The sequence below is a fragment of the Nylanderia fulva genome, unplaced genomic scaffold, assembly GCF_048542155.1.
Source record: "Nylanderia fulva isolate GAGA-0341 unplaced genomic scaffold, ASM4854215v1 Scaffold4, whole genome shotgun sequence".
Classification (NCBI taxonomy): domain Eukaryota; kingdom Metazoa; phylum Arthropoda; class Insecta; order Hymenoptera; family Formicidae; genus Nylanderia; species Nylanderia fulva.
In genome coordinates, this window is record NW_028190476.1 from 2236689 (window position 1) to 2261184 (window position 24496).

A 24496-nucleotide genomic window follows, 5' to 3' on the forward strand; every position below is an offset into this window, starting at 1 on the left:
TTGTTATGTCCGACAGAAAATAAATAAATGCTTGAAGTGTTCTTCGAATTATCTTATATCGCGTATTTATTTAGTGATGTTGTTCTTAAGTTGGAGAATGCAATCATACTGAATTTTAATCATTAATGTTGGTTGTAGAATCATCAAAAACCTTCAATTTTAATTTTTGTTGTTATTTTTGATCGAGACATAAATTTTTTAATCTATCCCAAATATTTACGTATAGTTACATTTTTATTTATTATTTCGATTACTCTCTCTTTTTTACATCTTATAAAAATTTGTCACGTCATTTTTATATTGTTATTGGTACGCATTTATTACTTTTTTCAGATTAATTTATTAAAGAGGAAAAACGTATCTTTTATAAATTATTTATTATTGAAAGACTGCGTTTAAACATTCCAAAAAAATATATCCAACGTACATAAAAGTTGTTAATTGCTAGTGGGTTAATTACCGAACTTAATCGCCCAACATAATTGGTTCTGCATTACATTATATCGCATGTGTTATAAGACACTTCGCAGTTCTCTCGGCTCCGTCGCGATTCGTCTCAGTAATTTACGCGCGATTCGTTGCGCTAATAAAAAAAAAACTCGCGAGCGATTGGCGACGCGCGACTGGAAGGAGAAAGCGAAAAAGGGTGAACGGAAAAATAAAAAGACGAAGGGAAACGCTACACTCGGCAGCTTCCCGCTGCACCGGGATGATAAAGGAAAAGCCACAAGTCTAATCTCGTAGGTAGAATTTTACGGCTCCGTCCGTACCACAATTACAGTTCGTTGAACCGGGAAGCGAAGGGCGCGCGAGAAAGGAAAAGGGGCATGTCGGGATTTCCGTCAGTCTATTTAGCGCACAGATAACGCCATTTTAAACAATGCTTCTGATTATCTAGATGAGATTCACCGGTAAAATAAACGCGATAATGACTGATAACATAGGCAACGTGCGTCTCTACTTTGTGTAGAAATTGTTTGCATACACACACCTTCCTTAGTTGCTCGTGAAAAGTTTCATTTTGAATGGGCTTCTCTCTTCTTAATGGTCATATCTCTTGAGAAAGAGATACGAGAAGTTGCAATACAATTTTGTCATGCGTATCTCTAAGAATATAAATCTGTGCAATATAAAATATTACTTTTCAAAGAAACGCAATCAAAATATATGAGTCTATATATACGTCTGAAATATATATTATATGAAAAAGAATTTATCTATACCTATTTTTATTACATTAATTTTTAACTAAATTAAAAATATTGCATTACGAATGAATATTTTATCGGTGATAATAAAGCACACATAAAGTTATTATTTAATTTACAAATTTAATTAAAACTTGTGTTCCATAAATACAAAGAGTTCTCTGTAAATTTATTTTCACCATTTATTTTCAATAAAAATGGAAAATATTGGAAAACTTTACTCGTAAAATATCATCATATTTTACAATGAAATATACTGATTGAAAAAACACAATAAACTATTTCATATATAAAAAAAACACTATTTAATATATATAAAAATAATATATAAATAAAACCCGCACATAACATAATCATACAATAAAACGTATACGTTTTATTTTATCTTATGTTAATAAATTATTATTTGCGCACCTAAATAATTAACTCGTTTTTAAGTTGGCCTGTTATGTACGTTCTGCTCTATTTAATTTTATACGAGCCGTAATTTTTCATTTACTAATTTTTTATTTACTAATAATTATATAATATTCAAGTCTAGTCTCTGTTTTTAAAATACTTTTCGATAGATTAAAGAAAGACATGCGTTGTATACGTATATCGTGTTGTGTTTCCAAATATATAATCCAAGCATTTCCATTACATAAATCATGATTTTGAAGCCAGGCGTGCTTGGCAACGCGAATATAGTCCCGGGTTAATCGGCGCATTATTGGCAGGAGTCCCGCGGGATGTTATGCAGCGCAGCGCAACCGGTGCGCACGCGAAGGGATGCGATGCGTGCGCGTCTCCTCCCTCTTTTCCTTCGCTCGCTCGCGTGAAGGTCCACCACCACACCATCCCGCGGACCTATATATTTCACGGAGAGTCTCCCACTTTCGCCACTATCATTTCTGTCGCGGCAGCGCTCGTGCGCGCCACACACGTCCGGCAGTCCGTCCTTCCTGTCGAGTTCACGCGGAGACCGGAAGTTGCGATCTCCTTTGGAGACAACCCCTCGTACCGTGCACCCTCTTATCGAGACGTCACGTAGTGGTTTTTTTTTTTTTTATTATTGTAAAGGAACCATAATTAGGGGACTTTTCATTTTTAAATCGAGATCGTCGACGCAGGTCCTTTTTTTGTAGGAGTGCGCGAGGATTTTTTTTTTTTATGGGACATGTGTGCCACGTGGATCGAACCGGAAGATCCACCTGCTGCTGTGGCTATCGAGTGGGATTAGGCGAGCAGGCACGACGGTAAGTCGATGCAATGACAATTAAAGTGCTGCTCCGAAATCGAGCGCTATTTAACTTAATCAGGGGACTTGGGTATTTATTTATATTTTGTGAAAAACATTTAATGGTATGTTTAACCAATTTTTTTTACGAATACTATTCATATGGGAATTGTAAAACTATAAAATATAAGTGAAAAATTTTTAAGGATGTATACAATTGATTGGAAGACATGAAAAATATATCGTTTCTTTTTAAAAATATATAGGAAATAATATTAAAGACACTCAATCTTATTTTTGGAACAAAAAATGTTTTCCATATAAGTATACTGATAGCGAAAAATGAGCACCATATTAAAATATATTTTTTTTAATATAATATTTTTATTCGCTTTTCTTCCTCGCGACAGTTTTATAATAGTCTTTATTAAAAATTTTACATATGACATGTATCATTCTCTTTGCCTCTTGACGGTATAGTGCTTATGTTAATTTTACGTATGTGATCTCCGAATGTGTTCACGCGTTCGTTTAGCAGACAAAGAATAAAAGACATCAAACACGTCGACGAAAAGGCGGACTCGGAGGATATGAAATGTAGGAGGACTGGGACGAATTTACCCTGAATTTTTCGTAACATAATTTATCATAGGGTCGTGTTTTTTTTCTCTTTCTTTCGCGCTCACACATGAAATGAGTACTCGTATATTCTTCGCAGCTGTTCACACAAACAGATCGCACACGCTGTCTCATAATCAGAAAAAAAATACTTAGTAACATAGACACCTCTTTATATCCACCGAATAGCGACTTAATACATCAGCGCTGTAAATTATGCCTTTATGGCTCTTATCTGACCAATTTTCCCGCGAGTGCTCTCTCGCGTATCGCATATAATCGCGGTTTTCCTGAGCTTATTATTAAAATAGAATAGCGCTAACTAAAATAGAATCACAAGTATATATTGGAAAACATTTAAGAATGATGAAAATTATACTTGCACAAGTATATTAAAGAAAGTAATATGGTGATAATTATATATCTCAGGTCTTGTGTGTATTAAAGGTTGAGATGAAGGGTTGAGCGCGAACGATCTAGAATGAATATAAACGAATCAGTGAAAAATTATTTTTATTTAATTTAAACTTTAATTTAATTTAATGTTTTTATTAATTAACGTCTTTTTACACTTGTTCATTTGATATGGATACAATTTTAATCTTCAATATAATTATTCATACTGTATTACTAATTATAAATATATATTCGTTAAAGAAAGAGAAAGGGAGAGAGAATGAGAGAGAGAGAGAGGAGGAATGCTGAATTGCACTGCGTGTGCATAGTGCATAGTGTGCTGTTTGTTTACATCGCTTTGTTGTCATTCACGCAACGAGGCTCAAGCAGCAGGTAGCTTGAGCAGTTCGAGACCCCGAGACATTCTGTATTGTCGCATAGTACTCTTTGGAATGCAGTCGCGAGAAGTACGCATGCCAAGAGATATGGAATGACACGCAATTATTCTCTATTAATAATTATCAGCTTATGCGATTAATGAACTTCCACGATTAACAACTCAAGAGCGTCACCGAGGCTGCCTGTCAAAGTATGTAAATACTTCACGCGACCACATTTCAAGTAATAATCGAAGCGACAAAAGACATAAATTAAAAATTAAAAGTTGTTTTATTCAGATCTTTATTCCCATTTCGCGCACAATTGATTAATTCCCGCGACAAACAAGATTATCATGGCTATTTGATTTAAGTAATAAAAGGATATGATAGATTGTTTGTCGGCAATACATATGTGTATTTGGTGAAATTTTACATTGTAAATCTATGTATGTTTGGAATGTTGGATTTCGAGTTTACATTTTCTAACGATCGATATGTTTAATTTGTATATTTGATGTTTATATGTATACGTTATTCTAAATATTATATATTGTTATATTTGTTTATCTGTTGCAATTTAAATAGTGATGTAATTTTTACATCAATAAATGTTATTTATTTTTCTAATCTAGTATAATTATAAATAATTACTAATATCTAATCATAAATATGCTTAATTTGTCACCAAAGTTATTGACTTTAATAATTTTGTTAATTAACCTTTATACGTTATTCTAAATATTATATATTGTTATATTTGTTTATCTGTTGCAATTTAAATAGTGATGTAATTTTTACATCAATAAATGTTATTTATTTTTCTAATCTAGTATAATTATAAATAATTACTAATATCTAATCATAAATATGCTTAATTTGTCACCAAAGTTATTGACTTTAATAATTTTGTTAATTAACCTTTAATAAATTAACCATATTATTATATATCGAAAAAAAAAACAGAAAATAAATAATTTTAATTTTAATTTTTTATTCCAATGTTTTATTTAAAATGTTTTTACTTATCGAATGTATCGAGTACATTGAATCTTTTTATTCTAATCTTTCTATTCATTAACGTACATGTATCTACATACATTTGCGACATGTGTTGAAATAATTATTGGATCATTGACGTTCTGAGCCATTAGTATTTCCTGGCAAGTCATAAAGCTTTAAGTGGGACTCGAAGCGAATCTAATAAGCGCCAACTTGGCGACGGATGGGCGAGAAAAAACAACCGGGAAGCTTAATCTTCCGAAAGTTAAGGCGATCGGTCTGCCTAAACGGCATATTGCCCTTCCTTGCCTTTACGAGGCATCGTGATTTTTGTTACGTAGCGCCCTTGCTTACGCTCTCTATATCATTTGTTTGATAATGAACTTTGCCCTTCTCTCTTTCACGCAGGATGGCCCAAGCCTCGGAGCAAATCTTCCATGGACCGTCGAAAATCAGAGGATGAGTCGCTGTTGTCAAGTAACTTTCCAGGATTCCCGCGTCGACGATATCGCCGGCGATCAGCTGTGATCAGGATGGATCTAGGGTAAGTAGCATCATTATTCCAGTAGTATTAGAATACGTACCTGCGTGTTGTATAATAATAGAAGTAATGCAACTTCGCAAAAGTGCGAATAAAAATGCCGCGACATTCGCATATTGAATTTAACGCAAAATGCAAGCAGCGAAATAGCGAACGAAATAGAATGTGATACAATATATAACGATTCGGTTATATCTGAATGTACAATTTGAAATAGGTATACTTTATGCATGGATTTGAATTTCAATTGACACGAACTTATGTAGTGTTTCAAAACTTATTATGTTGTTCTTTAACTCGTGTCAGAATTAGAAAATACAAAGATCAGCAAAATATCAATACGAAAAATTTCCTGGATGCAATGTAAAAGTTTAAAATTTTGTTTTTTGTTTGAAAGTTTCATTTTGCAATTTTAAACTTTTCGAAAACAAAATATAAATTATTCAAGATATTCGCGTTGAAAATATATTTGAGCCAAACATCTTGTGTGGCATCGAGCTTCACTCTTGAATAACATGAAGGCTTGAGATATTGCTCGAAAACGCGCTTTCTACGTGCAAAATATGAAGCGATAGATTCATTGAGAGTAACTCGTTGCATGCGAGTGAATTAGGATATAATTAGGTGCTGGTATGCGAAACGGAATAAGATATATTCGATAAACTTATGTGGCACTGATGCCGTTGTGAAGGTAAGCGATTAAAAGGCGACATTTATAGCATCTTCAATTTCTTAATTTTTAAATGTATGAATTTCTACATCGTTGGAATAAATTTATATCGCAAACAAAATAGTAGGATCCTAAAAAATACTATGAGAAAGTTATGATTTAAAAGATAATATAAAAATAAAAAATAAGGGGTGAAAGGATACACAAAAATCCTTTTTAAGTATATTTTTTAAAGTCTGAAAAAATCGTATTTATTAATTATAAAAACAATTTTTCAATAACTTTACTCTTTAAGATGACGAGTTTTTATCAAATGGCACAGCTAGAATCGTCTAAAATCAATCCGCGTAATATGCGTAATACCTCGTAATGATGCAATTCGAACCCCGGTGCATTTTACGGATCAATCTGATGCGAGAGGGAGATAAAAGAGCGAACAAGCAAGAAAGAACATTCGCGAAATACGATCTTTCGATAACTCGTCATCTTAATGAGAAAATATCTCTCTTTTCTCTCGTGACTTTTTGCGCCGCCCGCGTGTCTGATGGTTTATTTTAATACGCGGGTACCTTATAATAATTCTCTCGAGGTACATATCGCGCGCGCAAGCCTGCAAAACGGGACATCAATCGTTGTCCTCGTTACTTTCGATGCTTCGGGCAGAGAATCCCTTGTTATCCGTTTCCCTTCTACCGTGCGTAAGCCAATGTGGGTGCATAATTACTGGTTTTCGATCAGGACAAGTGCATCGCCGCGTTTCCGCGTCCCTTGAAAAAACTCGCGATTCTATCCCTTGCATTCGCGTCCCGCTTTTCGCCCGATTTTTCTCTCGAGATGTGTTTTCGCATAAAATTCATTTCTTATGTCCTAATTTTTATTCCAACATTATCTGCTAATTGAAAATTTTATATAAGAGAACAGTAAAATTTTTGAAGATAAAAATTCTAAGTATAGTCTTTGCATTTCTGTTAGAATAATATGGATTTTAATTGGAAGAACTACAGAATATGCTTATTACAGTTATTCTGCATCGCGTAACTTATTTATTAAAAATATAATTTATATTAAATCTGTAGTTATAGGCAATAAATAATTAAAATATGTAAAGGATACTCGTATATACTTGTATAATTATAGTTAAAACATAATTTGACATGTTTCAATCTTTATTTGAAGAACGTTGTGTTGGTATTTTTTCTACAATTATTTTTTTATCAAATTACAAAATTATCTTTCCCTTTGTGGACGGATTAAACAGTTTAGAATTGTTAAAGTTTACTACTTTATTGCGCGGGTTATTTTCATGCATTAAAAACGAAAGAATGCGAATCTCTGAAAATTTCTCTGCTCCTTTATATCAAATTTCTCTGCGGTATGCGCTTGAAATAAGTGCTAATTATTCCTGTTTTAATTACAGCAGAGAATAACTATAGCGCATAAAAATTTCCGCGGCGGAGTTATTAAATTTTAGCTTCAACAGTGAAAACGGACACAAAGCGTAGAAATACGAAAAATTAGTCGTGCCGTATTGCTGTTATCTGCTATCTCGCGCGAGAATATTTCGCTATACTGAAATTAAAGCACTCGGTTTTTCCATCAGAAAATACGTAGATAATGTTTTACAATATATTTTATAGAGAGTTAATTATAAAAATAATATAATTTTCGTTTGTAATTTTGCGCGAATATCGAAATAATTTTCAAACGTTTTAAAAAACATATAATAGTTTTGAACATATTTTATCAAACCTTTTCAGTCGATGATTATAATTTATAAATTATATATTCTTTCATACTACACATACACACACAATATAGGTATGTATGTGAGGCAGTTCTCATCTAACGTCGACAAGATTCGAGTAAAAATAAAATATTTTATATATGGATTCGTTCTTCTCGAGATGATCCGGAACCGCAGGGGGTTAAATCACTCGGCTACCTCGCAAATGTGCTTTTGTAACGCTACGAATAAAATTATTCGGCGCGATTCAAGAGTCCGTACGTCGCTCGTCGACGTTGACGCCCGTGAAAGTACAATAACTCGCATTATCTTACAACGGCATATAATCTTGTGGCAGTGAGGAGATAAATCCTTTTGAAAAAAAAAACAATTATGAATAATAAGCAATCTGTAGCAAAACCGTGTATGATGATTATATTGAGTCTGGACGTGTGCGTATACGATCACACAATCCTCCTTCCGTGGATCACATGCGATATATGGTATACATTACATACGATATGTGGTCGTTTACCGAGATATATACAGAGCATTTTAGAATCTATTTTATATATTTTACTCATTTATTTATTTTTAAAACAAAATTAAACATCAAATTTTTTAAATAGAAAATATTTTTCTTAGCTGATATCAAACAAATTTGAATATAATAGAATTTTTATTTGAGATTTGATTGTCATCAAGATATTTAAATTAGGAAAATGGAGATCTCTTTCCGTCTTGACAGTTTGGTTGAGCTTGAAAAAAAACTCGATATCTCTGCACACTTTGTATGTACATATTTACGTATTGTATATGTAACAATGATCAAATGCATAGATTGCAGTCTTTATTTTCTTATCTTTTTCGGTAACAGCGTTTTCTTTAATAAATTATTACTCCATTAATGGAAAAGAAAAAGAATTAAACTACATACACAAAAAAGCAGATATCCATGAGTCCACGCATGAGTAATTTCTTGTAAAAGAGAATATGCACAATTTATTTATCACGTTAATCATACTATATATTATATTCATAAAAAAATTATTAATATAATTTATTTATAAAAAATTCTAAATAAAATTTTTGATTATTTAAGAATAAATAATTAAATAGTTAATCTGTGTGTGTATATTGTGACTAAAGCAATTATATATTTTAATAAATCGACTCGTGCTTTTTTTTCAAATATTTTTTTAAATGCGATTTGCAAATACCGCACTATGTATGTACAATGCGTTCGCAGAGATGAGCATGTGCATATGCAACAATTCTCAATATGTATATATGCTTCTGTGTGTGTCGGATCGAACGAGCGATAACCTGAAACGAACAAGGACGCAGGACTAAGTCGCAAGGTGCGAATTCAAAACCGAGGTAGAGCGAGCGCGATGCGATTAATATTGATTATTTACGATGCATATTGCACTTGTGCATATAGAAACGAAGGAGCTTAATCACGTGCGGCGACGATGACCGGACGAACGGATATACGTAAACGTCACATGTACGCGTTTTACGTCCATTAGCCGCGCCTCGAAAACGAACGTGTCAGAAATCTGAAGGGCAGTCAGCGCCGCCAGACCGCGACGTGCGAATGTCTTTTGATCTTCGCCGCCGTGCGCGCGAAATGCGCGTAGACACCGCGATTCCACATCGCGCATCCCGCCGAGATGCACTCGTACGCGATCGGATCGGGTTAGCGTTTTGCGCCGTGCATTTCTTAATTCGTCAGTATTCTAATCATAAAGATCCTCGTGTCAAGAATCTGACAGAGTCGTCACTTTTAATGAATTATATAAACGATTATACGAAATCTCATATACTATAAATGCATAAATGTAAGTTTTAAAAAACCTAATAAAATAATGTAGGTTATATAATAAATAAGCATTCTTATATATAAAGGGATTAAGTTTCGGATCTCGAGAAATGAATCTATATATCAAATATTTTATTTTTCACTCGAATCATGTCGACATTAAATAAAAACTGCCTCATAATTTATAAATTATAATTATCGAAAATGTTTGATAAAATATGTTCACGCACATCACTATTATATGTTAAATTCTAAAAATTTTTTTAATTATTTCGATATTCGCAATATTAAAAACAAAAATTATATTATCTTCATGATTATAAAGAAATTGTAAATAGTATATTTATTTCTAAATTACATATTTTATCTCTCTAAGAATATAGAATATAGAAAATATTCTGATAATTTTATAAATATTAAGTCACATAAAGTTAGAAAGTATGTGATCATTTTTACAGTATAAAATATTTTTATTTTCTACAATAATTACATATAAAATCTGTTAAATTTATTAAATATATAATAAACTAAATATAGAGTCAGTCTTTTCTATTTAAGTTATTCCATCTGATAAGATATGAACATATTGTTCTACAGCAAAAAGAATTAATTTATTTATTTCATAATAATAATAGAAATGGAATTGCACACACGCAACTCATTCGATCTATCAGATTGATGACAAATGATGGCATCATTAAAATCTTTGTCATAGGCACATGCATGCATTTATCAATGGCAATGCAGATTTAAAGCAAAATTAAATAAATTTTCAAAGTCCTCCAGACACGCAATTAATAACTCGCGATGACCGCCGATTAATATCATTAGACGGCGTAATAGAACGTCGTATCTTCGTGACTCTTAAAGGCTTTAATGATGCTCGAAGCAGACTCGCCGCAAACTGTAAATCGAGCGTTTCTATTTCGCGTGAACGCGCGTCCCGATCAATTTATTTCGAGGCAATATTGAAAGACTCTTGCAAAATGAGGAAGAGAGAAGATCCCATTAGAACCGAAGATAGAAACGCTGCAATGAACTCGTCTCACGAGTATACGAGTATATTAATACAAGGAATAGTATTCATAAATCGAAAAGGCAATTCATGCCACCTCTCGACATATAATCACCTCGTAATTTTCATCGGAGCATTCTTTTTTTCTTGCGATCGCGTTTACGAATATCGACATTGCATGCGCGTCTAGGCGACTTCGATGTTTTCAAGGCTAGGATACACGCAGGGAAATTGCATTAAATTATTTATTGTAATCTTTGAAGTAATAAACTGTATACAGTTAGCCCTTAACGTTAATTTCAGAAATTATCCTATTGCTGTTTATCTCCAAAAGTGTGAAATTTACGAGAATATAAAATAAATTATATATTTATTAAATAATATATGTATATCTTCAGATAGAAGAAGAATCAAAATAAGAAAATATTCTTTTAAAGGCACATATATTTATGAGAAATGTAAATAATTTTAAAAAATAATTGTCGGGTGATAAATTCTCACGCGATTGCATTTTAGTTTTTTTTTCTTTTTTTTTCTTGTATAACAGAGAGAATGGTTATCTGTCTTTACTCGCGAATAACATTAATCCAAGAGTGAAATTCTCGTTGAAGTCATGGGCGGGTTGCAGCTATTGTCAAGTGTATATTTCTCCGTCATTGAATTGCGCACGCATGCATGAATCGCGGTGCGCTTTGTCGATTCGAGGATGTCGAGACGTCGGCTCGATCCTCTCACGAATTCGTTATCGAGGACTTGGTAAGTCGATTTCCATGTCGTTATCTGGGTCTATTAAGACAGTCGCGTGATTACACTGACACCGACCGTTAATATGCTGCATAATTTTTCTCTCAATCTCGATGTCCTACATTTACGTTTTTCAAGGAAAAAAAAATGTTTTTATACATTTTTATTTTCAACTGCAATATTCATGATTTTGAAATAAATAAATTATCGCATTTAAAGGAAATAACATTAAAGAGAAATCTTTGTATTTTTAAAAATATCTGTTATTATATTAGATATGAATCGATGATGAAATTCTAATTGAAATATATACTAATAATTCCACATTAATGAATGAAGAAGTTGTTGCGGTAATAACATTATTAACTGTCAAATAAACAGAATATAGAGTTGGATAGCAATTTTTCTCTCAATCTCGATGTCCTACATTTACGTTTTTCAAGGGAAAAAAACGTCTTTATACATTCTTATTTTCAACTGCAATATTCATGATTTTGAAATAAATAAATTATCGCATTTAAAGGAAATAACATTAAAGAGAAATTTTTGTATTTTTAAAAATATCTGTTATTATATTAGATATGAATCGATGATGAAATTCTAATTGAAATTCTAATTGAAATATATACTAATAATTCCACATTAATAAATGAAGAAGTTGTTGCGGTAATAACATTATTAACTGTCAAATAAACAGAATATAGAGTTGGATAGCAATTTATACAGCGATATGTGTTGCTTCTGTTATTACATTCCCACGTTGCATTCTCTTGGAAAGGAGTGCAGCGAGTAACGCACATCGCGCGCACCATAGTCATGCATCCGTAAACGGGATGCGCTCGCGTTGCACCCGTGTTCCTTGTTTCTCGCGACCGACGTGCCGAACAGGTGGTTGCGATGCAAACCGAGAGAATTTGAAATACGGTCGACCCTGTAGCAGCTTGGAAATTACGCGAGTACAACTCCCATTCGATTCCGTTTTGCCATTAGAGGCACTCGTTGCAGTCGGCTGCAGAATTCGAGTGGAATTATTTTTGCCGTGAATAAATCATTTGCGAATGGATGTTGCGTTAAAGCGCGCGTGCTTAAATTTTGTTACATTATACATATAATATTTCACTTGGAAGAGATTTAGTGCCCGTCAACTTTATTGATTTCACCTTATTTGCGCATGTTACGATACTAAAATCACATTATATTACAATATTATTCTAACTGATTTCTCGTATTCGATTCATTCGAGATTTTATACAATTTTTAATAAAAATGATATCTAAGGCAATATTATGAAATTTTTCTTTTTGCGGATGAAATAAATAAAATTATTAGACAAAACAGGATTTAGAGAAAGATATTATAAAAGATAAAAGCAGAGCGCTATATGAGGGAGTAGGAAAAGAGATAATGGATGCATAATAGGATTTCACTGAAAACCTGTATTTACATTGGAAGCGAATAGATTTATCCGAGTGCGGTCGCTTCCGGTGATCAATAATTTTCTAAGCTCCTCTTAAATAATCCACGCCTATACTCGCCTATTTCTCGCGGCTATTTGTGGCCGCAGCGATGCAACGCGAGTTTGCCTGCAAGCAAGTCATTGACTTTCGTTTACGTCAAGCAGACAAACTCGCTGACAGAAGTTTGACAGTGCGCGCGAAATGCTGATTTTTTTCCCCGGCAATTGTGTACAGTTTAGGCATTGCCTCGTTCAACATGCACTAATGCACGTGTCAGATTTTCTGCCAAAGTCTATTTGCGCGCGAGTCATTATCGCGGTTCGCGTCATTATGTCTCGAGAGAAGACCCACACCCCATTATACCAGCATTGTGTCTGCACATCGGCCAGTCATCGTTCAACTGCGCTAAATGCAGGTATCGAATTACAACGCCGATCGTGACGACGACTCGATGACACTCATTCATTGCGCGGATCTTGACAGAGATGCGTGCATTGTCTATAATTGCATTTGTCGTATAGAGTGCATCGAACTCTTGATGCGGTCCCTTTCAGAACTGAAATTTTCATTCACGATGTATATTTTCAAAGTCTAAATAAAATTCTTTCGAATAATAAAAACATTTATTTTAATCAAGGACAAGGTAATTTTTTCAACAAATCTTTTGCTTCTCAGTTTTCTTGTATAAATATGTCTTGGAGAAAAGAAACATACAAATACAGGTGTGTATTATTTTTAATAATACAATATTTTTCTAAATGTAAAATAATATAAAATAAATAAATATATATATATATATATATATATGTATGTATGCGAATCAAATAAAAAAGTTCTATGTCAATATGAAAAATAAATATATAATAAAAAGTTCAAAAATATTTCTCGCGCTCACTGTCAATATTGGCAAATATGAGAGTATCTAGAATGAATTCATAGAAATATAAATATTATCGAGTGATATACGAAACAGAAACATAGATGAGCATGAATTTCATTAGAGAATAAAAACGCAATCCTTATTCTAGTATTAATCAAAAAGCACTGGCTCGCTGCGAAAAGAGGATCGATCGAAATGAAACTAATTTTATTGGAAGAACTTGAAATTGCGAGTTTCCCGTTACGGAATTCCTAGTGGTGCGCGTCAAACGAATCTCGGGGGAGTTGCGGTGGTCACTCGGAAATTCCATCTAACGCGGGCAACGAATCGCGGCCGTCGAGTTGCATCGCGCCGACCGACTGCATGTTTAATGACGCGCGGTGCATCCGCGGTGCTCTCCTAGTTCGCTATCAATTCAGATCGCGAACGATGTCCTCTCGTTTCGTTCCACGCTTTGTCGGCGTCGATCGCGGTCCTTCTCGTTCCGTGGAACCTATTGTGGCGCAAAGGAACGCGCGTTCATTCCGCATGCGAGATTCGGACGCTGACGGAATACGCATCGCGCGCATCTCCCTTCGTCAGGATCTTTCAAAGAAGAGAGTCGAAATCCTCGGTTTTTTTATGTTTTACAATTTTGACACCAATGAAGAGGAGAAAGAATTAATCCAAAACTTTTTGGACGAGAATCTCTCTTTAAACACTTTTCTTCATCTTTATCTGGAAATAATTTATTTCACATAATATTCAATGAAGTGCCGCTCTTCATGGCGATTCTTTTGCATTTCCAACGACGTTATTATATTTGAAATTCAGAAAAATTTTATTAAATTAAATTAGTAACAGTTGAAAGGAAGAATATTAAATTCAATTACAATGAAATTGAAAGATAAATTTCGCAAAATTTCGAATATCAATGGCGAATAAAAAGAGGCAAGGTTTATATACATTTGAGGGAAACAAGAAACAAATTACATCGACGAGAAGTTGCGTATCTCCCAATGAACGCAAACTCTCTTGGAGGAAAACGGGGAAGAGCTCTGTATTATTCAGTGGCAAGCTCGCGTGCAAACGAGTTTAGAGACCTCCGTGCATTATCAACAGGTCAAGAGCATCAATTTACCACTTTGAGCGATGCGTTTACATTGCGTTAACATAGCGTTCGCTCGTCCGTCCGTTGTTATGCGTAGAGGAGGCGTTAACGGCTTTACTTAAGCACGGAATCACGAGTATATATAAGCATAGGCGCGATCCTCGGCAGGGTACTCCGGCTTCCTCGGCTGAAACAGATTTGAACGGATCTGCTCGCGTCGGGGCTAATCGCATCGGCGACGACAAGACTCCCATCAACCGCCGGATATTGACGGGGAGGCTGCCGTCGCGCCGGTTCTCGCTTTTTGCCGCCGTTATTTATAGCGGATTTACATAGCCTCTCCTCAAACTCGTCACGAACTTTTATCGCGGAGCCTGTAATTTACAGCGCGCGCGATCGACGAGCGCAGGCCCGTTTTAGCTTTAATACCTTCACCGTCCCGATATCTTCGATGGCGATCCCGATTGAACTCGAGACGATCGGTAGCCAGAGATCAATTTTAATTCAATTTAAAAATTATTATTAATGGCCTCGTCAATGAAGTGCCGCTCTTCATGGCGATTCTTTTGCATTTCCAACGACGTTATTATATTTGAAATTCAGAAAAATTTTATTAAATTAAATTAGTAACAGTTGAAAGGAAGAATATTAAGAAGTTAATCGAAAGTTGAGTTTGGTTTAAGAATTAACTTTATTAAACAGATTTGATTACAATTAGACAACAATTTACAATGTAGAGAGCGGTGTAAGCTTATGATATTATAGATTTATTGAATTTTTCTTTTATATTGTTTATTGAACATTTATTCAATTTATTTAAATATATATAAAATAATTTAATTTTTTCAGTTTAAAACGCTTAAGAGATGGGCATTTGATTATTTTTATTTAGAAATCATTTAATTTATAATAAAATTAATCAAATATAATGCAAGCCTCACATCGGACTTTATAAAAAATTTTAGTTGCATTCTGCAAACATAACCGGCTAAACGTCAACGATCTAATTAACATAAAATGTCATATAACAGTATAATCGTGGCGAGCAGTCACGTTCTATCGCGCACGTGTACTGGTGACGTTTCACTCGAACGTGTAGCGATAACGCCGTTTTCTCACCTACTCCGATGTGTCGGCGACAAAATGTAAATCGTATATAAACCTTGCGTAATATTTATAAACTTCTCTCTTAGCTGCACATACAACGCAGCGCGTACAACGCGGCTATTGTGCTGCATCGGGCGGGAAACGCTCGGAAACGCCGGCGTCGTAAGATAATTTCGAAAAAAATGGGTTACACGGCTCTTATCTGCCTCGACGAGCTTTATGACGGCCCGACGAACGGCGTCGCCGACTTTGTTGTCGCGCCAGAGTCAGATCTAACATGCAAAGTTGTCGGAAAAGTCGTGGTCCTGATAAGCATTCCCCGAAAGTTAGTTCAAAAATAAAAATCTTAGGTACGATATGAACATAATCGGACAGTCGACATTTTTATATTAGAGTTTCGGGAAGATCTATTTCTTGTTATTTAAAATATATTTTTTGTTTTACCATGAATCCGAATTTAATTAAAAAAGCAGTAACCTAACCGCATCGATTCGGAATATATAAGTGCGATAAGTTATAAGTAAAATTAAATTAAATTCATTAAAAAGAAGATTTAACAATTTTGATTTGTCTTAATTATGATAAATATTTTACATCGGAATCAATCTTGGAATATGCATACAAAAATAAATATTTATAATAAAAATTGCATAATAGAAGAAAATGAAATAATTTATAATAAGATATGAGATATCTTAAATGATGGACGAACTCGGGGCACATGCTAGATAAGGCTCCGGGAAATCTCGAAATATTCATGATTGGTTGCAACAGGGTCACCGTGCCGCTTAATCTCAGTATAGAAATTGCAAAATGATTTCTCGGATTCGCAAATGCATTGATTACGTTTGACGTCATAATTCGGCACGCGATAACTTAAGAAGAAACTTTAACGTTAACTTTAATAATTAATTTTCAAGAATTTATTTAATTTAATTTACATTAAACATATGAAAGAATACATATATATGTATTTATTTTGCAATTCTAGTCTGTTGTGTATAAAACATACTTAAAACTTTTTTATCCATATAGCAAAGAATAATATTGGATCAATGATAACATAAATTATAAATTAATCGATTGAAAAATTTGCAAATATATTTGATAATCATTTTAGTCTCATGTCATTAACGAATGTATATAATTTCATAAAGCTGTATGTTTCACGTATCTTAATTAGACACGTCAGTTTTATACCAAAGGTTATCGAAGGGATATAATATCGAATATATCTCTATTTCTGTTTCTGTTCCTTTAATACGTATCAGAATAAACGTAGTATAATTGTTGTATAGTATCTTTTTTATTTTTTGTATATAAAAATATATATTGACGGTTGTGTATTTTTTTAAATAATAAATTAAATAAATATTGAAGCATTTTTAAATGTATTGCTTATATTATCCGATACTGTAATACATTTAATTTATAGATAAAAATAAACACTATATATATAATAATTTAAAATTGAAAGATATTTTTTAAACATTTGTTTATTTATATATATAAAAATGAATGTATAAAATAATGTATAATAATTTATATTCTTATATCTTATATACTTATGAATTGTTTTATCCGTTATGTCTTTTTCATGAATATTTCGATATTTATTTTTATATACGAGTTTTGAAATTGGATTGACTTCGACGTAGAATACATCCATCATTGCTAAGACAAATGAAACGTTTCTAAACGTTTACTGCGTTCCATCAATTTCATTTATGAATTCACGATTTCATCATTCATCCGGTGAAAGATATCTTCGCGCGCGTGTCCTGAACGGATGTGGTTGTTACCGCTGTTTCAGCAGTTGCAAAATTGCAACATATTACTATGTTCCTCTATGGAATCACACATTACGACGTGACTATAAACCGTTCTGTGCGTGACATACCGCAACTTGACTAGGAAAACCAGCGATTTCCGGCATAACGTTATATGCGCGTCTATTTCGAGACGTTTGTAATAACAACGCGAGGATGACGCGCTAAAATGACCTTCTTGTGGTAACATTCGAAGGGAAATTTCGCGAAACTTTGTGCATTTTCGTATCTCACACTGCAACTAATTAAACAATTCCAAAAAGAGAAAATCTACTTATTCTTTGGTAGACGATTTTGCTTTTCGAAAAATTTACATAGTTACATAACTCGTTACACTCGTCACTATCGGTCCACGTGTTAAATTAATCACGGCGACATTCTTCGCAACGTTTCTCGCTAGAGGAACCTTTAATCCATTCTACGAATTGGCAGGAATTAATTTGCGCGACTCGCCATATGCGGAAACGGTTTCGTCTCGCTTCAAACGTCTAATTGATGGTTCTGTTTCGACACTGCGCCGTATAATAACCGGCGCCGAGCTACATGTGTGTAACATATCGCTGCAATCTCTGCGACGACGTCGCTCGTGGGAACACAGTGCTTGATACCTTGTCGATAACATACGTCACGGGATGAACATACTGGGGGAGGAAATATTTCCGTCATTCGAAACTGACAAAAGCAGTCCTTGAACGCGCAAGAGATAGGGACCTATCGCTTCTAATAAATATGTATCGCGAAATTTGCTTGATACTCGATCAATTGTGCAATTCTTGCATTTTTGTGCCGTACATTTTTCGGAAAATTAAATATGAAATTTTCAGTATTTATATATGAAAAAGTCGCGCATTAATAAAATAATAACTAATGCAACTGCATATCACTTGGTGACAGCAAACCTAAGTTAAATACTCGAGGTTACGAAGGCAATACTCTGCATTGCTCGGAATGAAATGTTGATCGTTTCAATAGAATTTTTCCCAACGCGTTATAGAGATCATTGATCTCGTGCTCCTCGGCTTTTATTAAAGCGGATGATGATTGCCATAAATCTCGGAAGCAACGGGCTTCATCGCAGAAGCTCGCGACGCCCAATCTCGCGCATAGGCTTCGTAATTAGCCGGATTTAACGTTTGTCAACGAATATTATTAAGCACTCGTTTGCAATGTACTTTATGACACGGGGCGTTGCCCCGTTATTAATCACATTGTTTCGGTCGGTCGTTAAATGGACAGTTTAATGGCTCGGGCCCGGTCATCGGTTAACGGTGCGTGTGACAAAAGTGCAAGCGCATAGTAACCCACGAGTGTTTGCCGTATTAAGTATGTGCTTAAATTAAAAATAATTATATTCGATAATTGTAGACATCATGTGTGTTCCAAATTTTGTCAAATAATTTCAATTTCAACTACACAGAGAGAATTTTCACTCAGAATATGGTACTGGAAGAATTTTATAAGAGTTTCCCACAATAAAAAATATTAATATCTACCGCAATAAGATATAAAATATGTTCGTAAAATTTACTATGTACATATTAATATTTTTTATTGCGGTAAATATTTAATTAATTATCATGATTTAGAGGGTAAATTCTAATTGTGTAAGAGAAAATTCTCTCCGTGTACGCTTATTTTATTTTAATCATTTAATTTAACCTATGTTTTTTCAAAAAATTAAATATTATTTAAATGCTTTTTGATATATTACACTCATTTTTCAGTATTTTTAGTTTTACCTTTTTTTCTAAATATATTTGGATTATACTCACAACAATAGTTCAAATTTTATTTAAATTTCTCGTGTCTCGTAATAAGAAAACCTTTAGCTGGCTATATATTATTTTCACCTCATTGCTGATCTATATAGGTGATATATGCCCAGCTTTCGCAAGAAGGAAACGTTACTTAAGTCTCGTTCCCCACAATACAGTTGCGATTAAGACCACGATTAAGACACGGACCTTATGGATCGTTGGTTATTACCCGAAACGCCGTCAGTTTATCAGCCATGTAATTGCCGCAAAAAAGAATTACATACCGCGAAACAGAAAGAGAGAATAAGAGGGAGGAGTAGCCGCGAGTGAGATGCGAGGACGTTTTGGGACGCGTTTCAGGGATGGACGCGGATGAATGCATTCGGATAAGGAGATACGGTGCACGCGCCTGGTCTCCCGTCGTCGATGCACCGGAAGGCACGAGAATGTGCACGCGGTATTCCATTTATTTTTCAGTGAGCTCTGCCAGCTACCGCCGCTGGTACTATCTCGTCATTTCATCTCTTATCCCTTCATTCTTTTTGCTTTCCCTTTTTCCGCCGCAACCTATAATTATTCTTGCGAATTGCAACGTGGACGCGAAAACTGATCCGTCGCGTATGCGGACCTTGAGATCGTTAGCGGTTCGAGGCTCTCTTCTGGCGACGATCTTGACCCGCTGGAGGCGCGCGTTGCCCTCCGTAATTTATCGCGCTCTGTAACGTGTATTACAACGCCACGGCGAGCACTTGGAGCCGCGCGCATTTAGCGTTAAATGGGATTATCTGATTCTGGTGGCGCACACGTTGACGTTTGAACGCGATCTTTGTATTAGGCGAATAACACTTGGCATCAGACGGCCACACTTGGCGCTAAATGTGCGGTATGGTCTTGTCAATGCCATCACTCCAGTGAATTATGTATCGATATTTTTATCGTAATTATCACTAAAGCTCTTTCAAGAAATTTCTGCAACATTTTTAAACTCAATTTTTCTGACGAGCTTCAAACAAAATGTAAAATATGTATATATACATATTCTTATTTTTTGATGAATATATTTGATATTTAGTAAAAAATATATATTTGCAATTTAGAAATAAAATTGTTTTATTTTGCAATATATTATTACAATACACTAAATTAATATTGTATCACATTAATTATATTTGCAAATTGATGAAGAGAAATTATGACAACATGTAATCAATTAATTTCTAGCGTTTAATAATAAAATATAAGCATTATGAAAAAATTACAAATAAGTTCATAATTTATGCATGAGATTATTTATGCGTGTGTAATATAATATCTCGTCGTACACGAGATATATAATTTACTTTTTCTAGTGTGCGAATCGGAGCACATCAGTGCAACAACATTGGGTGTAGGGATGCGTCTTGAGCGATGCATTATTATTATTTATTTACGCATAGCGACCGTGTTTGCGCGATTTTACGATGATTAAATGACGTTTTTAATAGAACTGTGCATACGCGAAGAATGGCCTTTAAGAAAAACTTACGCGCAAAAGCGCCTCATAAAAAATTACGCAGAACGCGTATCGCGTTGCTGCTCACCGTTTATGCCAACCGTCTATATACTCGCCGCTTTTTGAAATTTACGACGACCGTGCGGCTGTTTCTCTCTCCTGTTTAATAAAACCTCCTTGCGCTAGAATGGAGCGCGTATTACGCGCGAGATGCAGTGGAAGAGAAAGAGCGAGAAAAACAGACAAAGAGGAGAACGAGCCGCGTGACCTCGCTGCAATTATATAAGGTCAAAGAGCAGACTCCGAAAGCGCTCTGTTTCCATGAAAAATCGCGCAAAAACTTTTAAGGGTGAAGGGATTGAACGTTTCATACGAAATTCACCGCAAGTAACCTGTAGCTTGCGCGATTATTACGAGATTATAATTTTATATAAACTTATCCGAGCAAAGTTTCGCAGAATTATTAATACATTCATCCAAACCATTGTTTTATAAATTGCCATGATTTATGGGAAGTTATATATTAATGCGTTTGTGATTATAAATAATTTTGCGAAATTAAAAAATAAATGCACTTTCTTATTGCGATTTATTTTTAATATGTCTTTCAATATTGTCTTTCTCCAAGTTAAATCTTGAAAGATAAATAAAATTCAAATTTATAACACACTTCATAAAAATTATAAATATAGATATATGTAATAAAAATATATTCGATATTTAAAAATCTAAATTTATATAATAATATCTAAAAATTTTATATTGAAAATTCTAAAGATACACGAAGAGAATTTTCTCTTAGAATTTATCTTGAAAATCATGGTAATCGTGGGACAATATGGTTATTGGAAAAATTTTATAAGAATTTCTCTGATTAATATTTTTTATCACAATAAGAAATATTAATATCAACCACAATAAAGTATAAAATATGTAAAATTTACTATATACATATTGATATTTTTTATTGATGTAAATATTATCTTATAAAATTCTTCCAATATCATATTATCCCACGACTACTATGATTATGCAGGGTAAATTCTAAGAAAAAATTATCTCTGTATAATCTTTTATATTATCTATTCTGTTTGTTTATACATATATGCATTTGTGTATTCTCCAATTTCTCCAACAAATTATCTCAAGTTGTCTCATTTAAGATTCCGGTGATCCATAGATTCAGGCTGTTCGAAAATGAATTCAAATGCGGTCCTTCTTCCAACGCGACATAATAACCGAGATGAAATCCTTCAGTGATTTATCGGCAATCCGATACGTATAGCCAGACGTGTGGATCTTTTTGCCACCCGGCAAGATCGCGCCGACTACTTAGCAGTAAATATCGCCGCTCGCCCACGCGCTGCACCATACGATGCAATAAAGTGCAGCGTACGACGGGGAATCCGCGAAAACTTATCGTGCCTGCCAGAAACATCCCAATCGAATTAATAGACAATTTAAAAAGCCGCAAAAAATTCACCATTCTTCCCCGAATTATTAAAATTCTTTAATAAATTTGGACGATGTTGGAAGAAAGTATTTTTATAAGTGAGAAAATTATGCACTCAAAGTTTTTGTCACTGTATAAAAAATAGTGAAACCATTTCACACATAATTTCAATAATTCTAGGAGTTATTTTTAAATATTCTACAATATATAAAAACAAATAAAGCAATTTTAAATAAGTATTTTCTAATGCAAAATTGTGTGTTTTTTTCTCTCATTTGCTGAATGAATGTAGCGAAGCCAGTCGCAACAAATCGTCGCATTAGTCAGACTCTAAGTTGGGCATCTCTAGTATGTTATACGATTCTAGCGATCGTTTTCGTGCATTAGCGTTACATGGAGAACATCACGCGTCTCCTCCCACCATTTACGCATGTGCGTGTACACGCGCAATTGCACAAATAAGCCGAGTGCTGCTCACGACTTGTACTTGCGTAGTACATAGTCATATACATTCCCGGTCATTGTACCGGGATTGCGAGATATCGAGCGAACGCACCAGCTATTGCTGAAGATTTGTTGCATATATCTTTGTCATTTTAAGATCTCTTCACACAATCGCCAATTTTTATATCTATAATATTATAATTAATTCTTTTAAATAATATTATCAAATATGTTATTTATTGAACACACACAAGATAAAGGATAATAAATAAAAAGATTATTATATATGATTAGCAATTATTATCAGTATTTTTAATTAACGTTTACCATGTCTGTAGCGATTGATAATATATATTGCCTGATTATGTGAACGCTCCTTTACACTATTTTAGATTTACATCGTGCATTGCACTCGGTTAGTGCAACGTCGATGTTGCATCGATGCAAGCGATAGTGATGACTAGCAATTTCGCACCTTTCCGGAAAAATAATCGCGATTGCCGCAGGACTCGAATGTTTAATTTGGTAACAAATTAAACATTTACACTGCACAAAACATTGTACAAAAAATTTTTATTAAAATAAAATATAAAAGTGATGACTATATAGCAATTTCGCACCTTTCCGGAAAAATAATCGCGATTGCCGCAGGACTCGAATGTTTAATTTGGTAACAAATTAAACATTTACACTGCACAAAACATTGAACAAAAAATTTTTATTAAAATAAAATATTACATTTCGTATGTAAGAAATCGTACGAAAAAGTATAAAATTCAAAATCGGACACTTAATGCTAAACGTGGAATATGAATATGGATTTCTATATTTTTTTATACTTGTGGAATTTTTAATACCCCAAGTATACATTAATAATCTTTTTTTATATTAAATTAGCAAATTCTTTAATAATCGATTAATCAGATACTCCGAATATTTATTTTTAAGAATATAAGTATGCTGCCTTCTAAGCCGGGCAATAGAGCCAAGGAAACGAAACGAAAAATTAATTAAACGGAACTGTATCTCAATTTGAGATCCCAAAGTTCCACATATAAATTAATTTCGAAACTTACATATGGAGAAATAAGCGAGAAAAATATAGGTCCGAAAAGTCGCTTCAGCTGAAGCGACTTTTCGGACCTATATTTTTCTCGCTTATTTCTCCATATGTAAGTTTCGAAATTAATTTATATGTGGAACTTTGGGATCTCAAATTGAGATACAGTTCCGTTTAATTAATTTTTCGTTTCGTTTCCTTGGCTCTATTGCCCGGCTTAGAAGGCAGCATACTTATATTCTTTATATTGAGAGCCGATAAAAATATTTATTTCTGAATTTATTTTTAAATTCTCAGACTTTCTTGTAGAAATAATTTTTCTAGAATTCTTGAATATCCTGACAATTTTATTAATATCTAGATACTTGTTATTCGATTTACGCATTTAATTGATGAATTAATTACGCACGCGTACGCGTGCAATCACGAGCCGCGTATAGTTTTCACGCTGCTCGTGCTTCCTGACGCATTATCTCGTATATCGGCATCTTCATACGTGACATCACACTCAACGGCGCGTGTAGATCCGGAGTTCATAAAGACGTGAGACGTGGAAATTTATGATCGGTAAACGCGGTGCCGAGCTTGT

General features: G+C 33.9%; 1 protein-coding gene across 4 annotated transcripts in view; it reads left to right on the forward strand.

The window, feature by feature from the left end:
* Positions 1-24496, forward strand: part of LOC114937993 (thrombospondin type-1 domain-containing protein 4) — a 77277-nt gene that overhangs the window by 16261 nt on the left and 36520 nt on the right. For 3 of the 4 annotated variants that reach the window (XM_029311687.2, XM_085486122.1, XM_085486123.1), the window contains exons 1-2: positions 2104-2446; positions 5229-5364. In XM_029311687.2, the coding sequence (XP_029167520.1) occupies positions 5258-5364 (107 nt within the window). In that variant the 5' untranslated portion in view covers positions 2104-2446; positions 5229-5257. Of the gene's footprint in view, positions 1-2103; positions 2447-5228; positions 5365-24496 lie in introns of those variants that run through there. The other variant, XM_085486121.1, reaches the window with a different exon arrangement.